This window comes from Eleutherodactylus coqui, chromosome 10, assembly GCF_035609145.1.
Source record: "Eleutherodactylus coqui strain aEleCoq1 chromosome 10, aEleCoq1.hap1, whole genome shotgun sequence".
NCBI classification, from domain to species: domain Eukaryota; kingdom Metazoa; phylum Chordata; class Amphibia; order Anura; family Eleutherodactylidae; genus Eleutherodactylus; species Eleutherodactylus coqui.
The window spans coordinates 70864815-70889181 of NC_089846.1; the positions used below are offsets into that span (position 1 = coordinate 70864815).

The 24367-nt window shown below is 47.1% G+C and overlaps 1 protein-coding gene across 2 annotated transcripts in view; it reads right to left on the reverse strand.

Annotated features, from left to right (window-relative positions):
- Positions 1–19145, reverse strand: part of FGF16 (fibroblast growth factor 16) — a 100468-nt gene extending 81323 nt beyond the window's left edge. Inside the window, exons 1-2 of one of the 2 annotated variants that reach the window (XM_066581249.1) lie at positions 19024–19145; positions 17268–17791 (exon numbers count right to left, since the gene is read on the reverse strand). In XM_066581249.1, coding sequence (XP_066437346.1) covers positions 17268–17541 — 274 coding nt within the window. In that variant the 5' untranslated portion in view covers positions 17542–17791; positions 19024–19145. Of the gene's footprint in view, positions 1–17267; positions 17792–18534; positions 18598–19023 lie in introns of those variants that run through there. The other variant, XM_066581248.1, reaches the window with a different exon arrangement.
- Positions 19146–24367: the final 5222 nt, after the last annotated feature.

Below are 24367 nucleotides of genomic sequence, written 5' to 3' on the forward strand. Positions count from 1 at the left end.
GGTTGGGGCACAGGGGGAGAGGCAGGGGTGCAAACCGGAGGCGGTGAACGGCCTTTGTCCCACCTTGCGGGGTGCTTGGCCATCATATGTCTGCGCATGGTGGTGGTGGTGAGGCTGTTGGTGTTGGCTCCCCGGCTGAGCTTTGCGCGACAAAGGTTGCACACCACTGTTCGTCGGTCGTCAGGCGTCTCTGTGAAAAACTGCCAGACCTTAGAGCACCTCGGCCTCCGCAGGGTGGCATGGCGCGAGGGGGCGCTTTGGGAAACACTTGGTGGATTATTCGGTCTGGCCCTGCCTCTACCCCTGGCCACTGCACTGCCTCTTGCAACCAGCCCTGCTGATGCCCTTGACTCCCCCTCTGAAGACCTGTCCTCCTGAGTAAGCGTTGCACACCAGGTGGGGTCAGTCACCTCATCGTCCTGCTGCTCTTCCTCCGAATCCTCTGTGCGCTGCTCCCTCGGACTTACTGCCCTTACTACTACCTCACTGCAAGACAACTGTGTCTGATCGTCATCGTCCTCCTCACCCACAGAAAGTTGTTGAGACAGTTGGCGGAAGTCCCCAGCCTCTTCCCCCGGACCCCGGGAACTTTCGAATGGTTGGGCATCAGTGACGATAAACTCCTCTGGTGGGAGAGGAACCGCTGCTGCCCAATCTAAGCAGGGGCCCGAGAACAGTTCCTGGGAGTGCTCCCGCTCCTGAGCAGGTGTTATTGTAGTGGAGTGAGGAGGCTGGGAGGAAGGAGGAGCAGCAGACAGAGGATTCGGATTGGCAGCAGTGGACGGCGCAGAACTGCGGGTAGACGATAGGTTGCTCGAAGCACTTTCTGCCATCCAGGACAGGACCTGCTCACACTGCTCATTTTCTAATAACCGTCTCCCGCGTGGACCCATTAATTGGGCGATGAATGTGGGGACGCCAGAAACGTGCCTCTCTCCTAATCGCGCAGCAGTCGGCTGCGACACACCTGGATCAGGAGCTTGGCCTGTGCCCACACCCTGACTTGGCCCTCCGCGTCCTCGGCCGCGTCCACGTCCTCTAGGCCTACCCCTACCCCTCAGCATGCTGTATTACCAGTGATTTGATTTAACAGGCAGGAAATAAATTGGCGCAAGACTGCAGGCCAAATATAATTTTTGCCCTTTTGGGAAAATGAAAGGCCCCACTGTCTCTAGTGAATGAATAATCTAAGTTTAATAACTGTGCTGTGTCCCTGCTTATGTGTCACAGAACGTGAGGGTAGCAGAGTTATTATAACTGTGGCAGAGCAGGTATTTTTTTTCCCAATTAAGGAAAGCAAATGGCGAAGCCAGCAGTAAAGCGTAGCTGGGTGCGTATGATTTAGCAATGTTTTTCACGCAGCTCACACGTGTCCACAGCCCGTAAGGACGGACAGAGGCTGGACAAATAGATTTGTTTTCAGTTTTTTCCCACCAAAAGGCAGCACTGCGTATATTCTATGAACATGAGAAGTTTAATAACTGTGCTGTGTCCCTGCTTATGTGTCACAGAACGTGAGGGTAGCAGAGTTATTATAACTGTGGCAGAGCAGGTATTTTTTTTCCCAATTAAGGAAAGCAAATGGCGAAGCCAGCAGTAAAGCGTAGCTGGGTGCGTATGATTTAGCAATGTTTTTCACGCAGCTCACACGTGTCCACAGCCCGTAAGGACGGACAGAGGCTGGACAAATAGATTTGTTTTCAGTTTTTTCCCACCAAAAGGCAGCACTGCGTATATTCTATGAACATGAGAAGTTTAATAACTGTGCTGTGTCCCTGCTTATGTGTCACAGAACGTGAGGGTAGCAGAGTTATTATAACTGTGGCAGAGCAGGTATTTTTTTTCCCAATTAAGGAAAGCAAATGGCGAAGCCAGCAGTAAAGCGTAGCTGGGTGCGTATGATTTAGCAATGTTTTTCACGCAGCTCACACGTGTCCACAGCCCGTAAGGACGGACAGAGGCTGGACAAATAGATTTGTTTTCAGTTTTTTCCCACCAAAAGGCAGCACTGCGTATATTCTATGAACATGAGAAGTTTAATAACTGTGCTGTGTCCCTGCTTATGTGTCACAGAACGTGAGGGTAGCAGAGTTATTATAACTGTGGCAGAGCAGGTATTTTTTTTCCCAATTAAGGAAAGCAAATGGCGAAGCCAGCAGTAAAGCGTAGCTGGGTGCGTATGATTTAGCAATGTTTTTCACGCAGCTCACACGTGTCCACAGCCCGTAAGGACGGACAGAGGCTGGACAAATAGATTTGTTTTCAGTTTTTTCCCACCAAAAGGCAGCACTGCGTATATTCTATGAATAATAACTGTGTTGTGGCCCTGCCTATACAATTCTTTCCCTGCAGTATCAATGGAGGGTGGAATGCTCTGCAGAGGCGATTTTGAGAAGCCCAAAAAAAATGCAGCACAGCTAACAGCAGCCTGGACAGTACTGCACACTGATAAATATGGCCCTAGAAAGGACCGTTGAGGTTCTTGAAGGCTACACTCACTCCTAACACTCTCCCTGCCTATGCAGCACTTCTGTCCCTAATGCCAGGTGCAACGGTCTGCAGAGGCGATTTTGAGAAAAAAAAAAATCCCACTGCTAACAGCAGCCAACACACAGCTATCAGTGGCCCTAATAAGGACCTTTAGGGGGTCTTGAAGCCTACACTAACTACCAATTCTTTCCCTACAGCAGCTCCGGTATAAACAGCACTGTCCCTCATCTAACTCACACCGCATCTGAGGCGAGCCGCGGGAGGGGCCGACTTTTATATTAGGCGAACACCTGATCTCGCCAGCCACTCACAGCAGGGGGGTGGTATAGGGCTTAAACGTTGCAGGGGGAAGTTGTAATGCCTTCCCTGTCTTTCAATTGGCCAGAAAAGCGCGCTAACGTCTCAGGGAAGGAAGTGAAAGTAACCAGAACACCGCATGGTGTTCGTTACGAATAACGAACATCCCGAACACCCTAATATTCGCACGAATATCAAGCTCGGACGAACGCGTTCGCTCATCTCTATTGCTTAACACTATTGTAAGACAGCTCGCTAGACAGAAGGCCAGTAGACAGAACACAGAGCTATTCAATGTTGGACTATAGTGTTTCACTGCAGTTCACATTCTACATACTACAAAATTGCAGATTCTTCAAATGACTTTAAAGGGGTTTCTAGGCACAAAAAGAGAATTCTAAAAACACTGAAATCTAGGAGGTACAGCTAAGTAGCAGCAACCTGTACCTTTTATCTGCCACTCTGGACCCTCTTGTTTGTCCTGTGCAGCCGGCGATCTGCCGTTGTGTTTACATGCATCACTTCTGCAGTAAACACAGCAACAGACTGTTACCTACAGCTCTCAGCATGCATAGAGCTCGTTTACCGACCAGCACTGTAGCTCCGCCCACAGCTTACAGGTCCTACAATTTACCAGCCCACACCTCTGTCGCACTGGACACCAGAGAAAGCTGCTAAAGCAGATGGACCTTCTGGCACTCTGAACTGCACATAAGCAATACAGTACAGTGCTCCCGCTCCTGCCCTCCCATCATGCACTGCTCACAGGATGATGGTGGCTATGTACAGGGGAGAAAGTAGCAAAAATGGACAAGATGTCAGAGGAAGTGGAGATATTTCTCAGGTGGAGGGTCATATGATATAGAAAATGAGAAAAGCAGCTAGATCGGTCCAATGAGCATATTACAGAATGACTTGTGATGTATATTATACTAGCTGATATACCCAGCTTCGCCTGAGTTAATTTGGGACTGGTGTTTATCTAGTGTTCACACGGAAAATCTTATGAAGTCGTGGTTACTTTAGAGATACCGGAAAAACATATGTTCACCATTTTGCATAGTTCTCTGCATTACCCAGAAAACACCACGGTGAGGTAACCACGCGACGTTTCCTTTATATAAAATGACATCAGGAAGTGAGAGAATTAGATTTCATATGTAAAATTTGGACGCTAATTCTTTTGCACTTAGAATTGAATAATCGAGTTGGGACCCATTAACTTTTCCTATTTATGACATAATCAATGCCTGTGCCAAATTTCATGTTTCTATGATACCAAGAAGTGAGAGAATTAGATTTCATACGTAAAATTTGGACGCTAATTCTTTTGCGCTAGAATTGAATAATCGAGTTGGTACTAGAGATGAGCGAGCGTACTCAGCCCCGCCCCTTTTTCACCCGAGCTCCGCGTTTTTCGAGTACTTCTGTACTCGGGCGAAAAGATTCGGTGGGCGCCGTGTGTGAATGGGGGGTTACAGCGTGGAGTGGGAGGAAGAGGAGGAGAGAGAGAGGGCTCCCCCTGTTCCCCGCCCGCTCCGCCACACCTCACCCCGCTCCCCGGCGCCCCCCGAATCTTTTCACCCGAGTACGGGAGTACTCGAAAATCGCGGTGCTCGATCGAGTATTTACTCGAAACGAGTAGGTTCGCTCATCTCTAGTTGGTACCCATTAACTTTTCCTATTTATGACATATTCAATGCCCGTGCCAAATTTTAAGTTTCTATGACATTGGAAAGTGAGAGATTTAGATTATGTATAGAGATGAGCGAGTGCACTAGCCGAGCTTGATGCTCGTTCGAGCATTAGGGTGTTCGAGATGCTCGTTACTCGAGACAAGCACCATGCGGCACTCGACTCCATTACATTTCCTTTCCTGAGAAATTTGTGCCCTTTTCTGGCTAATAGAAACACGGGGAAGGCATTACAACTTCCTCCTGTGACGTTCCAGCCCTATCCCACCCCCCTGCAGTGAGTGGCTGGCGAGATCAAGTGACCCCCGAGTATTTAAATCTGCCCCGCCCGCGGCTCGCCACAGGCACACGCTAAGAGAGATCAAGGAAAGTGCTGCTGATGCTGCTGCTGCTATAGGGACAGTGTTAGCGTCTTCAAGAACCACAACGGTCCTTCTTAGGGCCACAGCTCACCTAGTGCATTATTGTTGTGGCTGCTGTGAGCACTTCTGCACTATTTTTTTTTTTTATGTATATCGGGCGTGCAGGCTGTAGCGTTCTCAGGCTGCAGTCTTTACTTGAGTATAGGGTCAGCATTGGTCAGGCAGGGACAGTGGTAGTGTAGAGTCCTCCCTACAAGAACCCCAACAGTTCTTCTTAGGGCAACCTGTGACAGTGTGCATTTAACTCCGTGGTTGCTGGGAGTTGTAGTACCTCTGTATTGCACAGCAGAGCCTGCGTGCAGCCTTCATTTAAACATTTTTCTGTCCACACTTTTCATTGCCTCAGTTCAGTCTGCCTCTAAGTGTACACCAAGAAACCACACATTTTCTACAACGCTCTGTGTTATACGTGTGCTGTCTCACAAGTGCACGGTGTGCCCGACGCCCATAGATTGAAAGTGCAATACACACTGCATAGCCTCTGCCTGCATTGCATAGAAAAATAAGGAGATTTTTTTTTTAATTCCTTTTTACGGCTACCGGAGACCCAGTGCATTTGCCTGCGTGGTCTGTGGGACTTCACGTCCATCCAAACTGCATAGTTCACAGCTAGGCCTAAGTGCAGCCTTCATTTAAACATTTTTCTGTCCGCACTTTGCGTTGCCTCAGTTCAGTCTGCCTCTAAGTGTATGCCAATAAACCACACATTTTCTACAACGCTGTGTGTTATACGTGTGCTGTCTCACAAGTGCACAGTGTGCCCGACGCCCATAGATTGAAAGTGCAATACACACTGCATAGCCTCAGCCTGCATTGCATAGAAAAATAAGGAGATTTAAAAAAAAAAATTCCTTTTTACGCCTACCGGAGACCCAGTGCATTTGCCTGCGTGGCCTGTGGGACTTTACGTCCATCTAAACTGCATAGTTCACAGCAAGGCCTAAGTGCAGCCTTCCTTATAATTTATCTCTGGCTTCATTTTGGATTATATTACCGCTGGCAGCCACCAACTGCGCGGCAATAATTCACAAACATTTTTACACCGCTCTGTCTCTACTCGATTCTTAATCCAGCATGCTGAGGGGTAGGGGCAGAGGACGTGGACGCGGTCGCGGTCGAGTACGCGCAGACCCAAGTGAGGGTGTGGGCATAGGACGAGTTCCTGGTCCAGGTGAATCGCAGCCGGCTACTGCGGGAGTAGGAGAGAAGACAGTTTCTGGGGTCCCCAGCTTCATATCGCAATTTTTGGGTCCACGTCGTAGACATTTATTAAAAAATGAGCAGTGTGAGCAGGTCCTGTCGTGGATGGCAGAAAGTGCATCCAGCAATCTATCGACCACCCAGTCTTCTACGCCGTCCACTGCTGCAACTCTGAATCCTCTGGCTGCTGCTCCTCCTTCCTCCCAGCCTCCTCACTCCATGAAAATGACACATTCTGAGGAGCAGGCAGACTCCCAGGAACTGTTCTCGGGCCCCTGCCCAGATTGGGCAACAATGGTTCCTCTCCCACCGGAGGAGTTTGTCGTGACCGATGCCCAACCTTTGGAAAGTTCCCGGGGTACGGGGGATGAGGCTGGGGACTTCCGGCAACTGTCTCAAGAGCTTTTAGTGGGTGAGGAGGACGATGACAATGAGACACAGTTGTCTATCAGTGAGGTAGTAGTGAGGGCAGTAAGTCCGAGGGAGGAGCACACAGAGGATTCGGAGGAAGGGCCGCTGGACGATGAGGTGACTGACCCTACCTGGTGTGATAAGCCTACTGAGGACAGGTCTTCAGAGGGGGAGGCAATTGCAGCCGCAGGACAGGTTGGAAGAGACAGTGGGGTGGCGAGGGGTAGAGGCAGGGCAAAAGCGAATAATCCACCAGCTGTTTCCCAAAGCACCCCCTCGCGCCAAGCCACCGTGCAGAGGCCAAGGTGCTCTAAGGTCTGGCAGTTTTTCACTGAGACGGCGGACGACCGACGAACAGTAGTGTGCAATCTTTGTCGCGCCAAGATCAGCCGGGGAGCCACCACTACCAGCCTCACCACCATCAGCATGCGCAGGCATATGATGGCCAAGCATCCCACAAGGTGGGACGAAGGCCGTTCACCGCCTCCAGCTTGCGCCACTGCCTCTCCCCCTGGGCCGCAACCCGCCACTGAGATCCAACCCCCCTCTCACGACACAGGCACGACCATCTCCTGGCCTGCGCCCACACCCTCACCTCCGCTGTCCTCGGCCCCATCCAGCAATGTCTCTCAGCGCAGCATCCAGCTGTCGTTAAGAGAATCGTTGGAGCGAAAGCGCAAATACGCCGCCACGCACCCGCACGCTCAAGCTTTAAATGTCCACATAGCCAAATTGATCAGCCTGGAGATGCTCCCCTACAGGCTGGTGGAAACTGAGGCGTTCAAAAACATGATGGCGGCGGCAGCCCCGCGCTACTCTGTCCCCAGTCGCCACTATTTTTCACAGTGTGCCGTCCCAGCCCTGCACGACCACGTCTCACGCAACATCATACGCGCCCTCACCAACTCGGTTACTGGCAAGGTCCACTTAACAACGGACACGTGGACAAGCACAGGCGGGCAGGGCCACTATATCTCCCTGACGGCACATTGGGTGAATTTAGTGGAGGCTGGGACCGAGTCAGAGCCTGGGACCGCTCATGTCCTACCCACCCCTAAAATTGCGGGACCCAGATGGGTGCTGGTATCTGCGGCGGTGTATGCCACCTCCACTAAACCTTCCTCCTCCTCCAACGCAACTTCTACCTCGCAATCAAGACTTGTCAGCAGCAGCACGTCGCCAGCAGTCTTTGTCGCGCGGTGCGGCAGCACAGTGGTGGGCAAGCGTCAGCAGGCCGTGCTGAAACTACTCAGCTTAGGAGAGAAGAGGCACACGGCCCACAAACTGTTGCACGGTCTGACAGAGCAGACCGACCGCTGGCTTTCGCCACTGAGCCTGCAACTGGGCATGGTCGTGTGTGACAACGGCCGTAACCTGGTGGCGACTCTGCAGCTCGGCAGCCTCACGCACATGCCATGCCTGGCTCACATCTTTAATTTGGTGGTTCAGTGGTTTCTGAAAGGCTACCAACACTTGTCAGACCTCCTCGGCAAGGTGCGCCGGGTCAGCGCACATTTCCGCAAGTCCAACACGGACGCTGCCACCCTGCGCACCCTGCAACATCTGTTTAATCTGCCAGTGCACCGACTGCTTTGCGACATGCCCACACAGTGGAACTCTACGCTTCGCATGTTGTCCCGGCTGTATGAGCAGCGTAGAGCTATAGTGGAATACCAACTCCAACATGGGCGGCGAAGTGGAAGTCAGCCTCCTCAATTCTTTACAGAGGAGTGGGCCTGGATGGCAGAGATCTGCCAGGTCCTTGAAAACTTTGAGGAGTCCACCCTGATGGTGAGCGGCGATGCTGCAATCATTAGCGTCACCATTCCCCTGCTATGCCTGTTGAGAAGTTCCCTGCAAAGCATAAAGGCTGATGCTTTGCGGGCAGAAACGGAGGCGGGGGAAGACAGTATGTCGCTGGATAGTCAGAGCACCTTCATGTCTAAATCTCAGCGCATGGAGGAGGAGGAGGAGCCTGAGGAGGAACAGACAGCTGGGCCCACTGCAGAGGATACTGCAAAGTGATCTTCCTAGTGAGGACAGCCATATATTGCGTACAGGTACCCTGGCACACATGGCTGACTTTATGTTAGCATGCCTTTCTCGTGACCCTCGTGTTAGACGCTTTCTGGCCACTACAGATTACTGGGTGTACACACTGCTTGACCCACGGTATAAGGAGAACCTTTCCACTCTCATTCCCGAAGAGGAAAGGGGTTTGAGAGTGATGCAATACCTTAGGGCCCTGGTGGACAAACTGATGGTAAACTTCCCATCTGACAGCGCTAGCGGCAGAAGGCGCAGTTCCAAGGGCCAAGTAGCAGGGGAGGTGCGGAGATCAGGCAGCATGTTCAGCGCAGGCAGGGGAACACTCTCCAAGGCCTTTGCCAGCTTTATGGCTCCCCAGCAAGACTGTCTCACACCTCCCCAGTCCAGGCTGAGTCGGAGGGAGCACTGTAAGAAGATGGTGAGGGAGTACGCAGCAGATCGTACCACCGTCCTCCGTGACGCCTCTGCTCCGTACAACTACTGGGTGTCAAAGCAGGACACATGGCTCGAAATCGCGCTGTATGCCCTGGAGGTGTTGGCGTGCCCTGCAGCTAGCGTCTTGTCAGAGAGGGTGTTTAGTGCAGCTGGGGGAATCATCACGGACAAGCGTACCCGCCTGTCAACTGACAGTGCCGACAGGCTTACACTCATAAAGATGAACAAAGCCTGGATTTCCCCAGACTTCTCTTCTCCACCAGCGGACAGCAGCGGTACCTAAAGACCTTTGTCAATCTGTGTATGATATTCGTCCTCCTGCTCCGGCTCCTCCTGAAACCTCTCGTAATCACCGCGAACGGGCAATTTTTCTGTGGGCCAAAAGGCTCATATAACTTTTCTAAATAATATTTATCTGTTTCAGTTCTCATGAAAGCATTGAAACTTCCACCTGAACCAATTGTTTTTTAGACTGGGCTGCCTCCAGGCCTATTTAAAAATTAAGCCGCAGTACGCTAAGCGATTATTGGGTTTCACCTGCCCTCTGGGATGGGCATGGGCAATTTTTCTGGGGTAAATTTGTACTGTCGGTACACCAATTTTTCGGGCCCTCGCCTACAATGTTATCCAAGTAATTGTTATGGGCTTCGCCTGCACTCATGGTACACCACTGTGTCTGGGGTTGGCCTACACTTTTGCTACAGAAATGTAGCTCTGTTCTGCCTACCTATACGTCTGCTACAGTAATGCTACAGGGGTCTGACTATACTTCAGCAACAGAAATGTAACTTTGGTCTGCCGATACTTCTGCTCCTGAAATGTTACCTTGGTTGGTGTATACAGTTACTACTGTAATTTTGCTAATACTGGGCTCTGCCCATAATGCTTCAACGGATATGTTACTGGGGCAGGTCTATACTGCTATAACAGAAATGTAACTATTAGTGGGCTCTGCCCATACTGCTTCTACGTTAATGTTACTGGGGCCTGTCTATACTGCTACTACTGAAATCTTATCAATACTATGCTCTCCCTACACTGCTGCCAGGGAAATGTGAATCTGCTGCTTTGCCCATACTTCTTCTACGTTACTGTTACTGGGGTCTGACTATACTGCTACTACTGAAATGTTACAAATGCTGTGCTCTCCCTACACTGCTGCCAGGGAAATGTGAATCTGCTGCTTTGCCCATACTGCTTCGACGTAAATCGTACTGGGGCCTGTCTATACTGCTACTACTGAAATCTTACCAATACTATGCTCTCCCTACACTGCTGCCAGGGAAATGTTTATCTGCTGCTTTGCTCATACTGCTTCTACGTAACTGTTACAGCGGTCTGACTACACTGCTACTACTGAAATGTTACAAATATTTTGCTCTCCCTACACTGCTGCCAGGGAAATGTGAATCTGCTGCTTTACCCATACTGCTTCTACCTAAGTGTTACTGGGGTCTGACTATACTGCTACTACTGAAATGTTACAAATGCAGTGCTCTCAGTACACTGCTGCAAGGGAAATGTGAATCTGCTGCTTTGCCCATACTGCTGCAACGTTACTGTTACTGGGGTCTGTCTGCACTGCTGGAACTGAAATGTGACTGGGGCATGTCACAACTGATACTACTGAAATGTTACTGGGGTCTGTCAATACTGCTGGAACTGAAATGTTACTGGGGTCTGTCTAGACTTACACTACTGAACTGTTACTGGGGTCAGTCTATACTGATACTACTAAAATGGTACTGGGGTCTGTGTATACTGCTGCAAATGAAATGTTAGTGGGGTCTGTCCTCACTGCTGTCAATGAAATTTTACAGGGGTTTGTGCATACTCTTACCGCTGAAATGTTACTAATTCTCGGCTCTGCCTATACTGCTGCTACTGCAATGTTACAGGGTAGTGGAAACGGAGGCTTCCCAAAGACATGATGGTGGCGAGGCCGCGCTACTAGGTTCCACAGGCACGACAACTTTTCAGCGACGCGGTCACTGGGAAGGTGCATATAACCACGGACACGGGGACAGGACACGTACTGCCTCAAAAACTTCCCCGTCCTCCTCCTCCAACAATGAAAACATACTTGGCCGAAGCCCACCTGTATTTCATCTGTCGTTCACTCTGCTGTCCAGGGCACTGCAATGGGATATATTTATGTACCGCCGGTGGGTTCCAGGGAGCCACCCATGCTGTCGATCCACACGGACTTCACATTAGGGAGTTGTACCTGCCTGTGTATACTTATAAAAAAAAAAACAGTCTGACTGGGGCATGCAGTGTGGGCCGAAGCCCACCTGTATTTAATCTGACGTTAGCTCTACTATCCGGGGAACTGCATTGGGACAAACTACAGGAACAATACAGCACTAATGAGACATGCACAGCTACGCTAGCATTGGAGTCCGCTGTAGGCCCGCGATGGCTGAGGGTTTGTGCAGAGGCCTATGTCCTGGGTGCAGTGACAGTCCGCTTCCTGCCTAGGATTGCTGAAGCTGTGGGCCGAGGCCTATGTCGTGGGCGCGGTACAAGTCTGCCATGTTTGGCCGCTCGGATCAATTTTTTGTTCATGTCTTGGGTTTCCTAGGACCCACTATGCTGTTGGTGCAAACTTAGTTCCTATCGTGGTGTTTGACCTGTCTGGCACAAAGACACTGACTGACTTGCGTATGAGGGCAGAGCGCAGATGGCTTTCCCCTTGCAGTGTCGATTGAGCAAAGCGACACCTTGACAGAATGAACACTGTGTGGCACATGGATTCCCCATTGCTATGCCCACGTTTGCAGCTCCTGACGGAGGTGGCACAGGATTGGATTTCACATTGCTTCTGTACAGCATTGTGGGCTATCGCCCCACCCCTTTTAAGGAGGGTCGCTGCCTGGCCCTGCCAACCCTGTGCAGTGTGTGCCTCCGGTTCCTCCTCATGGCAGACGTACTTATAAATAGACATGAGGGTGGTGTGGCTATGAGGCCAGTGTGTGGCATGAGGGCAGCTGAAGGCTGCGCAGGGACACTTTGGCGTGCGCTGTGGACACTGGGTCGTGCGGGGGGGGGTTGGGCTGCATGTAACCCAGGAGAAGAGGCAGCAGTGTGTCCCGCAGGCAGTGCTTGTACTTAGTTGGAGGTAGTGTGGTGCTTAGCTAAGGTGTGGCTTACTAATGAGGGTTTGTCCAAAGTAAAAATTGTTAGGGGGGCCACTCTTGCTGCTATTGCGGTTTAATAGTGGGACCTGGGAACCTGAAATGCAGCCCAGCATGTTGCCCCTGGCCTGCCCTATCCGTTTCTGTGTCGTTTACATCACTTTCTTGGCTTTTCCAGATTTTCACCAATGAAAACCTTAGCGGAGCATGGGTGATATACAAAAATACTCGAGTCGCCCATTGACTTCAATGGGGTTTGTTACTCGAAACGAACCCTCGAGCATCGCGGAAAGTTCGACTCGAGCAACGAGCACCCGAGCATTTTGGTGCTCGCTCATCTCTAATTATGTACGTTAAATTTCGAAGCTAATTCTTTTGCGCTAGAATTGAATAATTGAGTTGGGACCCATTAGCTTTTCCAATTTATGACATAATCAATGCTCGTGCCAAATTTCATGTTTCTACGACATCGGGAAGTTGGTGAACTTTTGGCGAGTCAGTCAGTGAGGGCTTTCGTCATTATATATATATATATATATATATATATATATATATACACATATATATACACACACACACACACACACACACACTAGCTGATATACCTGGCTTCGCCCGAGTTAATTTGGTACTGGTGTTTGTGCGGTGTTCACACGGAAAATCTTATGAAGTCGTGGTTACTTTAGAGATACCGGAAAAACATATCTTAACCATTTTGCATAGTTCTCTGAGTTACCCAGGAAACACCATGGGGAGGTAACCATGCAACGTTTCCTTTATATAAAATGACATCAGGAAGAGAATTAGATTTCATACGTAAAATTTGGATGCTAAGTCTTTTGCGCTTAGAATTGAACAATCGAGTTGGGACCCATTAGCTTTTCCTATTTATGACATAATCAATGCCCGTTCCAAATTTCATGTTTCTATGACACCAAGAAGTGAGAGATTTAGATTATGTACGTAAAATTTGGACGCTAATTCTTTTGTGCATAGAATTGAATAATCGAGTTGGGACCCATTAGCTTTTCCTATTTATCATATAATCAATGCTCGTGCCAAATTTCACGCTTTTATGACACCGAAAAGTGAGAAAAATACATTCCGTCTGTAAAATTTTGATGCTAATTCTTTTGCGCATAGAACTGAATAATCGAGTTGGGACCCATTAACTTTTCCTATTTATGACATAATCAATGCTCTTGCCAAATTTCGAGTTTCTATGACACCGGAAAGTGAGAGAATTAGATTCCGTATGTAAAATTTGGACGCTAAGTCTTTTGCGCATAGAATTGAATAATCGAGTTGGGACCCATTACCTTTTCCTATTTATGACATAATCAATGCCTGTGCCAAATTTTAAGTTTCTATGACCTTGGGAAGTGAGAGATTTAGATTATGTACGTTAAATTTTGACGCTAAATCTTTTGCGCTAGAATTGAATAATCGAGTTGGGACCCAATTATTTTTCCTATTTTGGAGATAATCTATGCTTGTGCCAAAATTCATGCTTCTACGACATCGGGAAGTTGGAGAACTTTTGGCGAGTCAGTGAGTGAGTGAGTGAGTCAGTGAGGGCTTTCGTCTTTATATATATACTAGCTGATATACCCGGCTTCGCCCGAGTTAATTTGGTACTGGTGTTTATCTGGTGTTCAAACGGAAAATCTTATGAAGTTGTGGTTACTTTAGAGATACTGAGGAAAAACATATCTTCACCATTTTGCATAGTTCTCTGCGTTACCCAGGAAACACCACGTGGAGGTAACCATGCGACGTTTCCTTTCATATAAAATGACATCAGGAAGTGAAAGAATTAGATTACGTACATAAAATTTGGACACTAATTCTTTGCACTTAGAATTGAATAATCGAGTTGGGACCCATTAACTTTTCCTATCTATGACACAATCAATGCTTGTGCCAAATTTTATGTTTCTATGACATTGGGAAGTGAGAGATTTAGATTATGTACGTAAAATTTGGACGCTAATTTTTTTGCGCAAAGAATTGAATAATGGAGTTTCCCTATTTATGACATAATCAATGCTCGTGCCAAATTTCCCGTTTCTATGACACCGGAAAGTGAGAAAATTACATTCCGCACGTAAAATTTGGACGCTAATTCTTTTGCGCATAGAATTGAATAATCGAGTTGGGACCCATTAGCTTTTCCTATTTATGACATAATCAATGCTCGTGCCAAATTTCATGTTTCTATGACACCAGAAAGTGAGAAAATTAGATTCCGTACGTAAAATTTTGACGCCAATTCTTTTGCGCATAGAATTGAATAATCGAGTTGGGACCCATTAACTTTTCCTATTTATGACATAATCAATGCTCATGCCAAATTTCATGTTTCTATGACACCAGAAAGTGAGAAAATTAGATTCCGTACGTAAAATTTGGATGCTAATTCTTTTGCGCATAGAATTGAATAATCGAGTTGGGGCCCATTAGCTTTTCCTATTTATGACATAATCAATGCTCGTGCCAAATTTCCCGTTTCTATGACACCGGAAAGTGAGAAAATTACATTCCGCACGTAAAATTTTGACGCCAATTCTTTTGCGCTAGAATTGAATAATCGAGTTGGGACCCATTAGCTTTTCCTTTTTATGACATAATCAATGCTCCTGCCAAATTTCACGTTTCTATGACATTGGGAAGTGAGAGATTTAGATTATGTACGTAAAATTTTGACGCCAATTCTTTTGCGCATAGAATTGAATAATCGAGTTGGGACCCATTAACTTTTCCTATTTATGACATAATCAATGCTCGTGCCAAATTTCCTGTTTCTATGACATTGGGAAGTGAGTGATTTAGATTATGTATGTTAAATTTCGACGCCAATTCTTTTGCGCGAGAATTGAATAATCGAGTTGGGGCCCAATTTCTTTTCTTATTTTGGAGATAATCTATGCTTGCGCCAAATTTCATGTTTCTACGACATTGGGAAGTTGGAGAACTTTTGGCGAGTCAGTCAGTGAGTCAGTCAGTCAGTCAGTCAGTGAGTCAGTGAGGGCGTTCAGCTTTATATATATAGATAGATAGATTTTTAGATGTTAGTCTTTGCCCGGAAGACCCCTTTAACAGCCATCATATTCATAGAACAGCCTAACTATCCAATTACCCTATAACCTTACATATGCATCAAGCAGACAACGTGTATTACAGAGGGTAGATCTAAACACTGGACCCTGTTCTATGATTCCAGAATGGAATCTGGTGAGGGCAGGACCCGGGATGAGTTGACTAATCCCAGACATTCCTGAAAAAAAATTTTTGTGCACCTGCAGAAAAAAAAGGACGTTGGAAAATAAGCAGCTGACATTTCTTGAAAATGAGCACATTTGTTTAGCATTTCAATTCTACCCAAGCAGAAACTGGAAAGGAGAGATGATTTATATTAATCGTGTAATTAGTTTTGTATGTGGCAGTGGCTGCGGTGTTTTTGGGTTGGTATGCAGGTTGGCAGGGAACGGGTTAACCCTTCCCTTGCTGGACCAGGCCCACAGATGGGGAGATGAGAGCAGACATCTAGAGGAAGTACACCTGTTTCCTCTTGGGTGGGTTGCAGACCATGGGAGCATGGGAGCGGGTCACTGCAAATTCCCTTGAATGAAGGCACACCTTAAATGTAGGTTAACTGTTTCATCATTGTCTAAATGCCAGAACAATGAGGACTACACAGTGCTGTAAGACCATTGCTATTAATTTTCTCATCATTCATGTCCCAAGAAATGATTTGATAGTGGAGCATTAAAATTATCGATACAAGCTTTGTTCTTAAAACTTGCTACCTATGAAATGAATTCTAGTGTGTGTAGCTAAGGTAGGAAAGTTGGGGACAGGGACTGGTGGGAGTGATTATGAAATCCCTCCAGAATATTTTGGGATTATATAATCAGCAGGAAATAAATAACAAAGGTCTAGACAATATGATTTGCTTCAAGTACAGAAAAAAAGTGACAAGTGAAGCTAATTTTAGATTAAATCATGTGATGCTCATTTCATCATCAAATGTATGACAGCAATAAATGAAAATAAGACTAGATAAATCAATGGTTTACTGGAGAAGGCAGCTGCTCTAGGCATCACTTATGGAAGTGATATTTTTTATATGCTATAACTTAACCCATTCAGCATCACAACAGTGAGCAAATCATGTCCATCCAGCAGCTTCTACCTGCACTTCAGCAGTCATCTTATTTTTCTATTTAGCAAAAAAAAAATCTAGATTGTCGGCTTCCATGGATATTGTTCTAGCATGTATGCATGTGTGAATGCCTGAGATGGGATTGTGAGTCACACTTGAGGCAGGGACTAATGTGACTGGGAGAATTAAAGGGAAATTAAAAATCTATTGTATTATACACAAAGTGCTTTCTGCAATAAGAAACTTTAAAGAGTTTAGACTGAGCAGTTAAAAAGTAACCTGGAGAACTATGGAAAAGAGAATGTATAAAGAAAGATCCCTCATCTGTACAAACTCCATCCACTCCAGATTCATAGCAACTTGCAGTGCGTGGCATCCAAGTCTAGCCGGCACCAGAATTTCTACTGATTTGAGTGAGCGAACAAGCAATAAATATGGAGTAATAACCTGAAAAACTTCCACTACAGAATGCTAGCATGTCCTTATCATGTCAGGATATTCCTCTATACCATCACATACCAGGATACCATTAAATAGAAAAATTGTGATTATAAAGCAAAAGCTAATAAACCAGCCCAAGGAAGCTGCAAATGGGAATACATTTTGTGAGGAGATAAAAAGTTATAAAAATGTATCCATTTACTTTACACATCCTATATCTCATATATATTAATATTAATTATGATAAATACAGCTGTATCTAGCCTGTGTTTAATCCTGGCCAATACTGTTTGGATACACCATATATACCCATCATGTTGTGGAAATTTACAATTTGTAGTTTTATTGACTGCACTGGATTTAGAATTTTTTTAATCCAAACATTCTGATAAAAACTTTTAACATTGTTTTATTAGGAAAGTAAACCATCTATTTCTTAAAATGTATACAAATAAGTTATGGTATTCTCTGAAAAATCAAATCATTTAAGAGAGTAAAATCCATAGAAAGCACGTGGGAATCTTACCAAATCTGCTGTGATCCTGCCTTGTGCCATGCACGGTACCATTAGGGAAGATCTCCAGGTGAAAGCCCGTCCTGCAGTAGAGCTGCCTTCTTCTGAGGATGCCCTTTAGGTGAGCAAAGTCGGTGGGAGAACCTCGTTGCAGCCTCCCTTCTATCTGACCCAGTCTTTCATTCAAAAACCCAGGAGAGTCAGCTAAAGGAACATTCCCAAGAGATGAAGAAAATCCATGCAAATCTAAATCCAGAGAAGCCAAAAAGCCACCAACTTCAGCCATTGCCGGAGATGACGGGATGCGGCACAGTGGTGTCAATACAAGTCCCTCAAACTTTAGAAGAAAAGCAAGAAGTGAAGTTTTTGGATCAGATTAGTAACGTGCTGTTGATGTCCATCAACTTGTCAGAGCCTCTTGATCCCAGCAGCCCCTCTGTGAAGAAGTATCCACAAGTGACCTGTTCCAGTGGGGAATTGAAGTCTTGTCCCTCTTAATTAATCTCCTCTTGCTTTTCATAGCTGGGTCTGTCTAGCTAAGAGATGAAAACTGCACTTTATATACATAACACACTCCCCTTAACTTTGACTTTCTGGATATTTAAATACAAGCCACACCTCATTATTATTCCCCCTGGCTAAAGCTTTTTCCCCCTGTGATCCATTTAGCTCTTTTGGAGAAAAAAAAATATTGCACTCCCTCCTTTATTATAAGAAAGGAAAAATGTGCACATGGCAGCGAGGCAGAACAGTTCCTGGCAAAGTCCCTGATTAACTCCTGAGTGTGTAAGCGGAGTGCGGCGCAGCAGGCTGCACTCACCTCGACGGCTGCTTACACTTTTCCGCAGCAGGCTGCACTCACTTCGGCGGCTGCTCACACTCCCCTCTGCAGGATACACTCACCTCGAAGGGTGCTCACACTCCCCGCAGCAGACTGCAATCACCTGGCCGACTGCTCACACTTCCGCAGCAGGCTGCACTCACCTGGCCGACTGCTCACAAAATCCGCAGCAGGCTGCACTCACCTGGCCGGTTGCTCACACTCCCCGCAGCAGGCTGCACTCACCTGGCCGGTTGCTCACATTCCCCGCTGCATGATACACTCACCTCGGCAGCTGCTCACACTCCGCGCAGCAGGCTGCACTCACCTCGTCATCTCAGCGGCTCCTCATAATCCCGGCAGTAAACTGCCCTTATCTCAGCGGCTGCTCACACTCCCTGCAGCAGGCTGCACTCACCTTAGCGGCTGCTCATACTCCCCGCAGCAGCCTGCACTCACCTGGCTTGCTGCTCACACTCCGTGCTGCAGCCTGCTAGCTAAGTCCGCTGAAATGGGAAAGTCAGCTTTTGAAAACTGATCCAGTCTAGTTTCTGGCTTGCTATTTTACAAGTGCCTGGAGCTCGGGGGATACAGGCGCATATACGCTGTACATATCTGACAGTCAGGCCACCTTTTCATGTTGGGAACAGGTGTTTCCCCGGATCATTTGCGCTGATACTGTGGCTGGAACTGCAGCTGTCTGCAGAAACTCAAGAAAGAGACTGAAGGCAGAAGGAAAATTGAAGCAGATAATGTGACTGATCCCCAGCGATAAGCCTGTGGGGGATGAAACTAGTCTGACTCAACTTTAATAATACAATAGAGTATAGTCCTTGCATACAGCGCCCTGTGTGATTGTGCCTGCACTTCTGCTGGGCTCATACAGCTGTAGGATGGGAGACTCGACTTCCAATGCTCAAGTTTCGTAGAACAAGTATGGCAACTTACCAGTGAGTGTGAGATGAGGATACGACCACTAGACGACGCTGTTCATTTCCTGGATGCTTCACCTGTAGCTTTCTTGGAGGAGAGACTGTTCTGTATAGCTGAGCTGCTTCGCTGGAGGTTTGTCTTCCTTCCTTTGCATTTTTGAGAACTGCTGGGTCCTGTTGCAAGCAGTTATAAGTCCATATGCAAAACGCAGACTAAAGGGCAGGCATATGTTCGCCAGGGAGGAGTCACATATCATTACATAGACTGGGAAAAGTCATTTACATACTGATCTAGCACTACTACTCCCACATTGAGCAGTAAAAAAGGGAATTTGGGAATATTATCAGCTGCTTCTAAGACTCAGAGCTTCAAATCTTCATTAGCTAATACTTCATCACTATTAAAAAAAAACATATAAAGTATGTAAGAAAAATAATAATTATCATACCTCTCGGGGAGAAGTATTTCCAATATCTGATACTGGGTTCACTATTAAAATGTCAAATTAAAATAATTGCTGTGTATAAATGAAAAAAATGCATGATCCCATTCACTTTAATGAGAGCTGCGGAGACAGCGCTGCGCTAGGTACTTGACTCTTTTTGACAGGTGGTCGGAACTAAGCAGCCGGTTTTTCCATCCTGGCCATGAAAGGCTGAGATGGGAATACACCTTCAAAGTACCGTTACATGGAGCAACTATCATTCAGATAGTCACTCAGAAAAGTTGTTGAAGCGTACGAATGAGAGTCGTGCATTTACTTTTACACAGTGCGATGATTGTTCCTTAGTTGTTTGCTGAGATCTCTTTCATATGGGGGATCTGCATGCAAATTCATTCGCAAGTTGTCCCACAACAAACCACTGTGACTTTACACCAGACGACTTTTGATCAATCAGTGACTTTTGTGTAAGCTTAAAAATGGAATGACTAGTGACCATCACCGTGTTGGTGTGCGTGCTTACACTAAACAACTACCGTTTGAATTAGTGCTTTTGAATGATCTGGCTAATAATCCTTCTGTGTAATGGTATCTTTAAAAGGCCATCCATGCTCCTCTGTGAAATTTGGTATGCAAATGGGGGATGGAACTACCTCTGCCACACCACCTATTAGAAGGCAGCTTTCCTACAAGTCAGCATCAGACCTTTTAAAAAACCTTAACAATGACTGTGAATTATGAGCCAAAGCCAGAAGGAAGAGATGAGCATAGACAGACAGCTGTTTGGGGCTTTTGCCCCTCATCAGTGTGCTGTAGATTGCTGGCTGTGATGTTGGTTAGGAGGGGTATAGTTTTTCCGTAGTGAGACTGCCTGGTGCTGCAGAAGCATTGCGTCAGCTCTCGTTTGCACTAAATTAGTATGAATGCTTTTTAAAATAAGGATCATTAGAGAAAGCTAAATTTGTGACCAGCCACTTTTTCCCCACAATCGGAATAATAGGAGTTCAGATGTTAAAGGGCTTCTCATACTACAGTGTTTTTGGAATACTAATAGGACATATAATACTGATTGATGGAAATCTAATCTCTTGGAACATCTTAAGGAGAAGTTACTTTTGGTCTTAAGCATTAGTAGATAGTAGATCTTGTAAGTTTTTCACTTTATATAACTCATTCAGCCCTTTAGACCAGTGGTCCCCAACCTTATTGGCACCAGGGACCGGCTTCAAGCAAGACCATTTTTACAAGGCCCGGCAGGGTTGGGCGGGACATGGGCGGGGCTTTGGTTATATGGGGCGGGGTTATGAAGGGGGTTGGAGTTTAGTGCATTCTTATTTAATTATGACATTTAGAATGTCCTGGAAGTACACACATAGGACAGTATATAATCTATCCCCCCCCCCAGCACACATATAGGGCAGCATATAATATATCTCTCCCCCCCCTCAGTAATAGACAGCCCCCACCTCTCAGTAATTAGCAGCCCCTCCCCCTGTAATAACTAGCCCCCTCCCAGTAATAAGCAGGTCCCACCCCCCTGTAATAGGCAGGTCCCCCCCCCCCATAATAGGCAGCCCCTTCCCCTGTAATAAGTAGCCCACACCCCAGTAATAAGCAGCCCCCCCCCCAGTAAGCAATCCCCCCAGTAATAAGCAGGGGACTCGGATAGGAGAATCCTGGCTGCACACTGAGGTCAGTGTGCGCCGGGATCAGCGCGATTACCAGCGGGGAGCTGCGGCGCCCCCACTGGTAATCGCTTCAGTAGTCTGCGGCGTCGGCACGCCGTGGGCCACATAACACGAGGCAGCGGGCCTTGTGTTTAGAGCAAAAGTTCCCGGCGGTGCCGCGGACCGGCGCTAAACACCCAACGGCCCTGGTCCGCGACCCGGTGGTGGGGGACCCCTGCTTTAGACTACCACGTTTTCCCGAAAATAAGACCTACCCCTAAAATGAGCTTTATCCTGATTTTCGGGAGTGGGCTTGAAATATATGCCCTACGCTGAAAATAAGTCTACACTACATTAAAAAAAGCAAGACATTATTAAGCAGGCGCTGTCCGAGTACCTCTCACTGCTCTCCGGAGCTCTGGCGCTCTTGCTTCAGTCCTTACTTGCCAAGAGAAAATCGTAAACCCCACCCCCAGCAAGTGATGGCTCTCGAGCGCCGCGGCTGAGCCAAACAATGCAACGCTCAATGAAGCTATGCGATGGCTGTGATTATTTTCAACATTGTGGTGTCTGGTTTTGTCACCTAGGAAATGAGTGCCTGGTGTTTACTCTTTAAGATGACCCTTGGGCCAATTCTCTACCTCCTTGTTTGCTAACAGCTAGCTCCTCTTTGGAAGAAGGTCCTGTATGTGTTCTCTTTACCTAGTAGCAAAAAGGATGTACCAGTCAGAACTGGAGCCCCCTTTCTCCAAGGGCCCCATAGCAGTCGCATGGTCTGCCTCTATGGTACGTACACAATTGTAACCATGCATATTATGCAGCACTTTACATTATTTAATATTGGGTTCTGTCACTATTGGGTCTCAAAATCTATATTCACCCATCTACATGCTTTTGGAGTGTGGAAGGAAATCCATGCAAACACAGGGAGAACTTACAAACTCCATGCTGATGCTGTCCTCAGTGAGATTTGAACCTAGGGGACCCAGCACTGTGAGGCAACAGTACTAACCACTGAGCCACCGTTAAGTGAAACAAACTACAGCAAACATCTTTAAAAGCAACATTGGACAGTGTTTTCTGCCAACCCATTTTTTGGGCAAAAATGACTCGGCCTCAGCAGTTACTGTCGTGTGACAGTCACAGCTATATACCTTGGATCATGCATATATAATGTTTTTCATGCCATGTCTTTTGCCTTTTCAAATATTTCTTGGTACAGCAGACATACAAAAGTTTCATAAAAATATGCACATTTGCGTGTTGAGGGACTCGGTGAACATTGTGGTCTGGGATTGTATCATGACAATTGTCATTGCAGCTGTCGTGCAGCAAAAGGTCAGTTTCTCCAGCTGGGCCAGTTACTAATTTCAACCTAGAATATAGTTAATAAGTAGAGATGAGCGAGCACCAAAATGCTCGGGTGCTCGTTACTCGAGACGAATTTTTCGCGATGCTCGAGGGTTCGTTTCGAGTAACGAACCCCATTGAAGTCAATTGGCGACTCGAGCATTTTTGTATATCGCCGGTGCTCGCTAAGGTTTTCATTTGTGAAAATCGGGGCAATTCAAGAAAGTGATGGGAACGACACAGAAACGGATAGGGCAGGCGAGGGGCTACATGTTGGGCTGCATCTCAAGTTCCCAGGTCCCACAATTAAGCCACAATAGCAGCAAGAGTGCCCCCCCCCAACAACTTTTACATCTGAAAAGCCCTCATTAGCAATGCATACCTTAGCTAAGCACCACACTACCTCCAACAAAGCACAATCACTGCCTGCATGACACTCCGCTGCCACTTCTCCTGGGTTACATGCTCACCAACCCACCCCCCCACCCCCGCACGACCCAGTGTCCACAGCGCACACCAAACCGTCCCTGCCCAGCCTTCAGCTGCCCTCATGCCACACCACCCTCATGTCTATTTATAAGTGCGTCTGCCACAGGAAAAGCAGGCACACACTGCAGAGGGTTGGCACGGCTGGCAGTGACCCTCTTTAAAAGGGGCGGGGCGATAGCCCACAATGCTGTACAGAAGCAATGAGAAATCCAATCCTGTGCCACCTCCATCAGGAGCTGCACACGTGGGCATAGCAATGGGGAACCTATGTGCCACACACTATTCATTCTGTCAAGGTGTCTGCACGCCCCAGTCAGACCGCGGTTTTTTATAAATAGTCACAGGCAGGTACAACTCCGCAATGGGAATTCTGTGTGCACCCACAGCATGGGTGGCTCCCTGGAACCCACCGGCGGTACATAAAAATATCCCATTGCAGTGCCCATCACAGCTGAGGTAGTAATGTCATGTTTAATGCAGGTGGGCTTCGGGCCACACTGCATGCCCCTGTCAGACTGGGGTTCTTTAGAAGTGGAAACAGATGCATTTACAACTCCGTGTGGACCCACAGCATGGGTGGCTCCCTGGAACCCACCGGCGGTACATAAATATATCCCATTGCATTGCCCAACACAGCTGAGGTAGTAATGTCATGTTTAATGCAGGTGGGCTTCGGCCCACACTGCATGCCCCAGTCAGACTGGGGTTCTTTAGAAGTGGAAACAGATGCATTTACAACTCCCTGTGGACCCACAGCATGGGTGGGTGCCAGGAAGCCTCCAGCGGTACATAAATATATCCCATTGCATTGCCCAACACAGCTGAGGTAGTAATGTCATGTTTAATGCAGGTGGGCTTCGGCCCACACTGCATGCCCCAGTCAGACTGGGGTTCTTTAGAAGTGGAAACAGATGCATTTACAACTCCCTGTGGACCCACAGCATGGGTGGCTCCCTGGAACCCACCGGCGGTACATAAAAATATCCCATTGCATTGCCCAACACAGCGGATGTAACGTCAGCTGTAATGCAGGTGGGCTAAAAATTCATTTGATTACACTGTAGGCGAGGGCCCACAAAAATTGCTGTATCAACAGTACTAATGTACATCAGAAAAATTGGCCATGGCCAACCAAGAGGGCAGGTGAAACCCATTAATCGCTTTGGTTAATGTGGCTTAATTGGTAACTAGGCCAGGAGGCAGCCCAGTTAAAATAAAAATTGGTGGAGGTGAAAGTTTCAACCCTTTAATGAGCATTGAAACGTATAAAAATTGTTTAGAAAAATTATATGACTGAGCCTTGTGGGCATAAGAAAAATTGCCCGTTCGGCGTGATTATGTGAGGTTTCAGGAGGAGGAGCAGGAGGAGGAGGAGGAATATTATACACAGATTGATGAAGCGAAAAGGTCC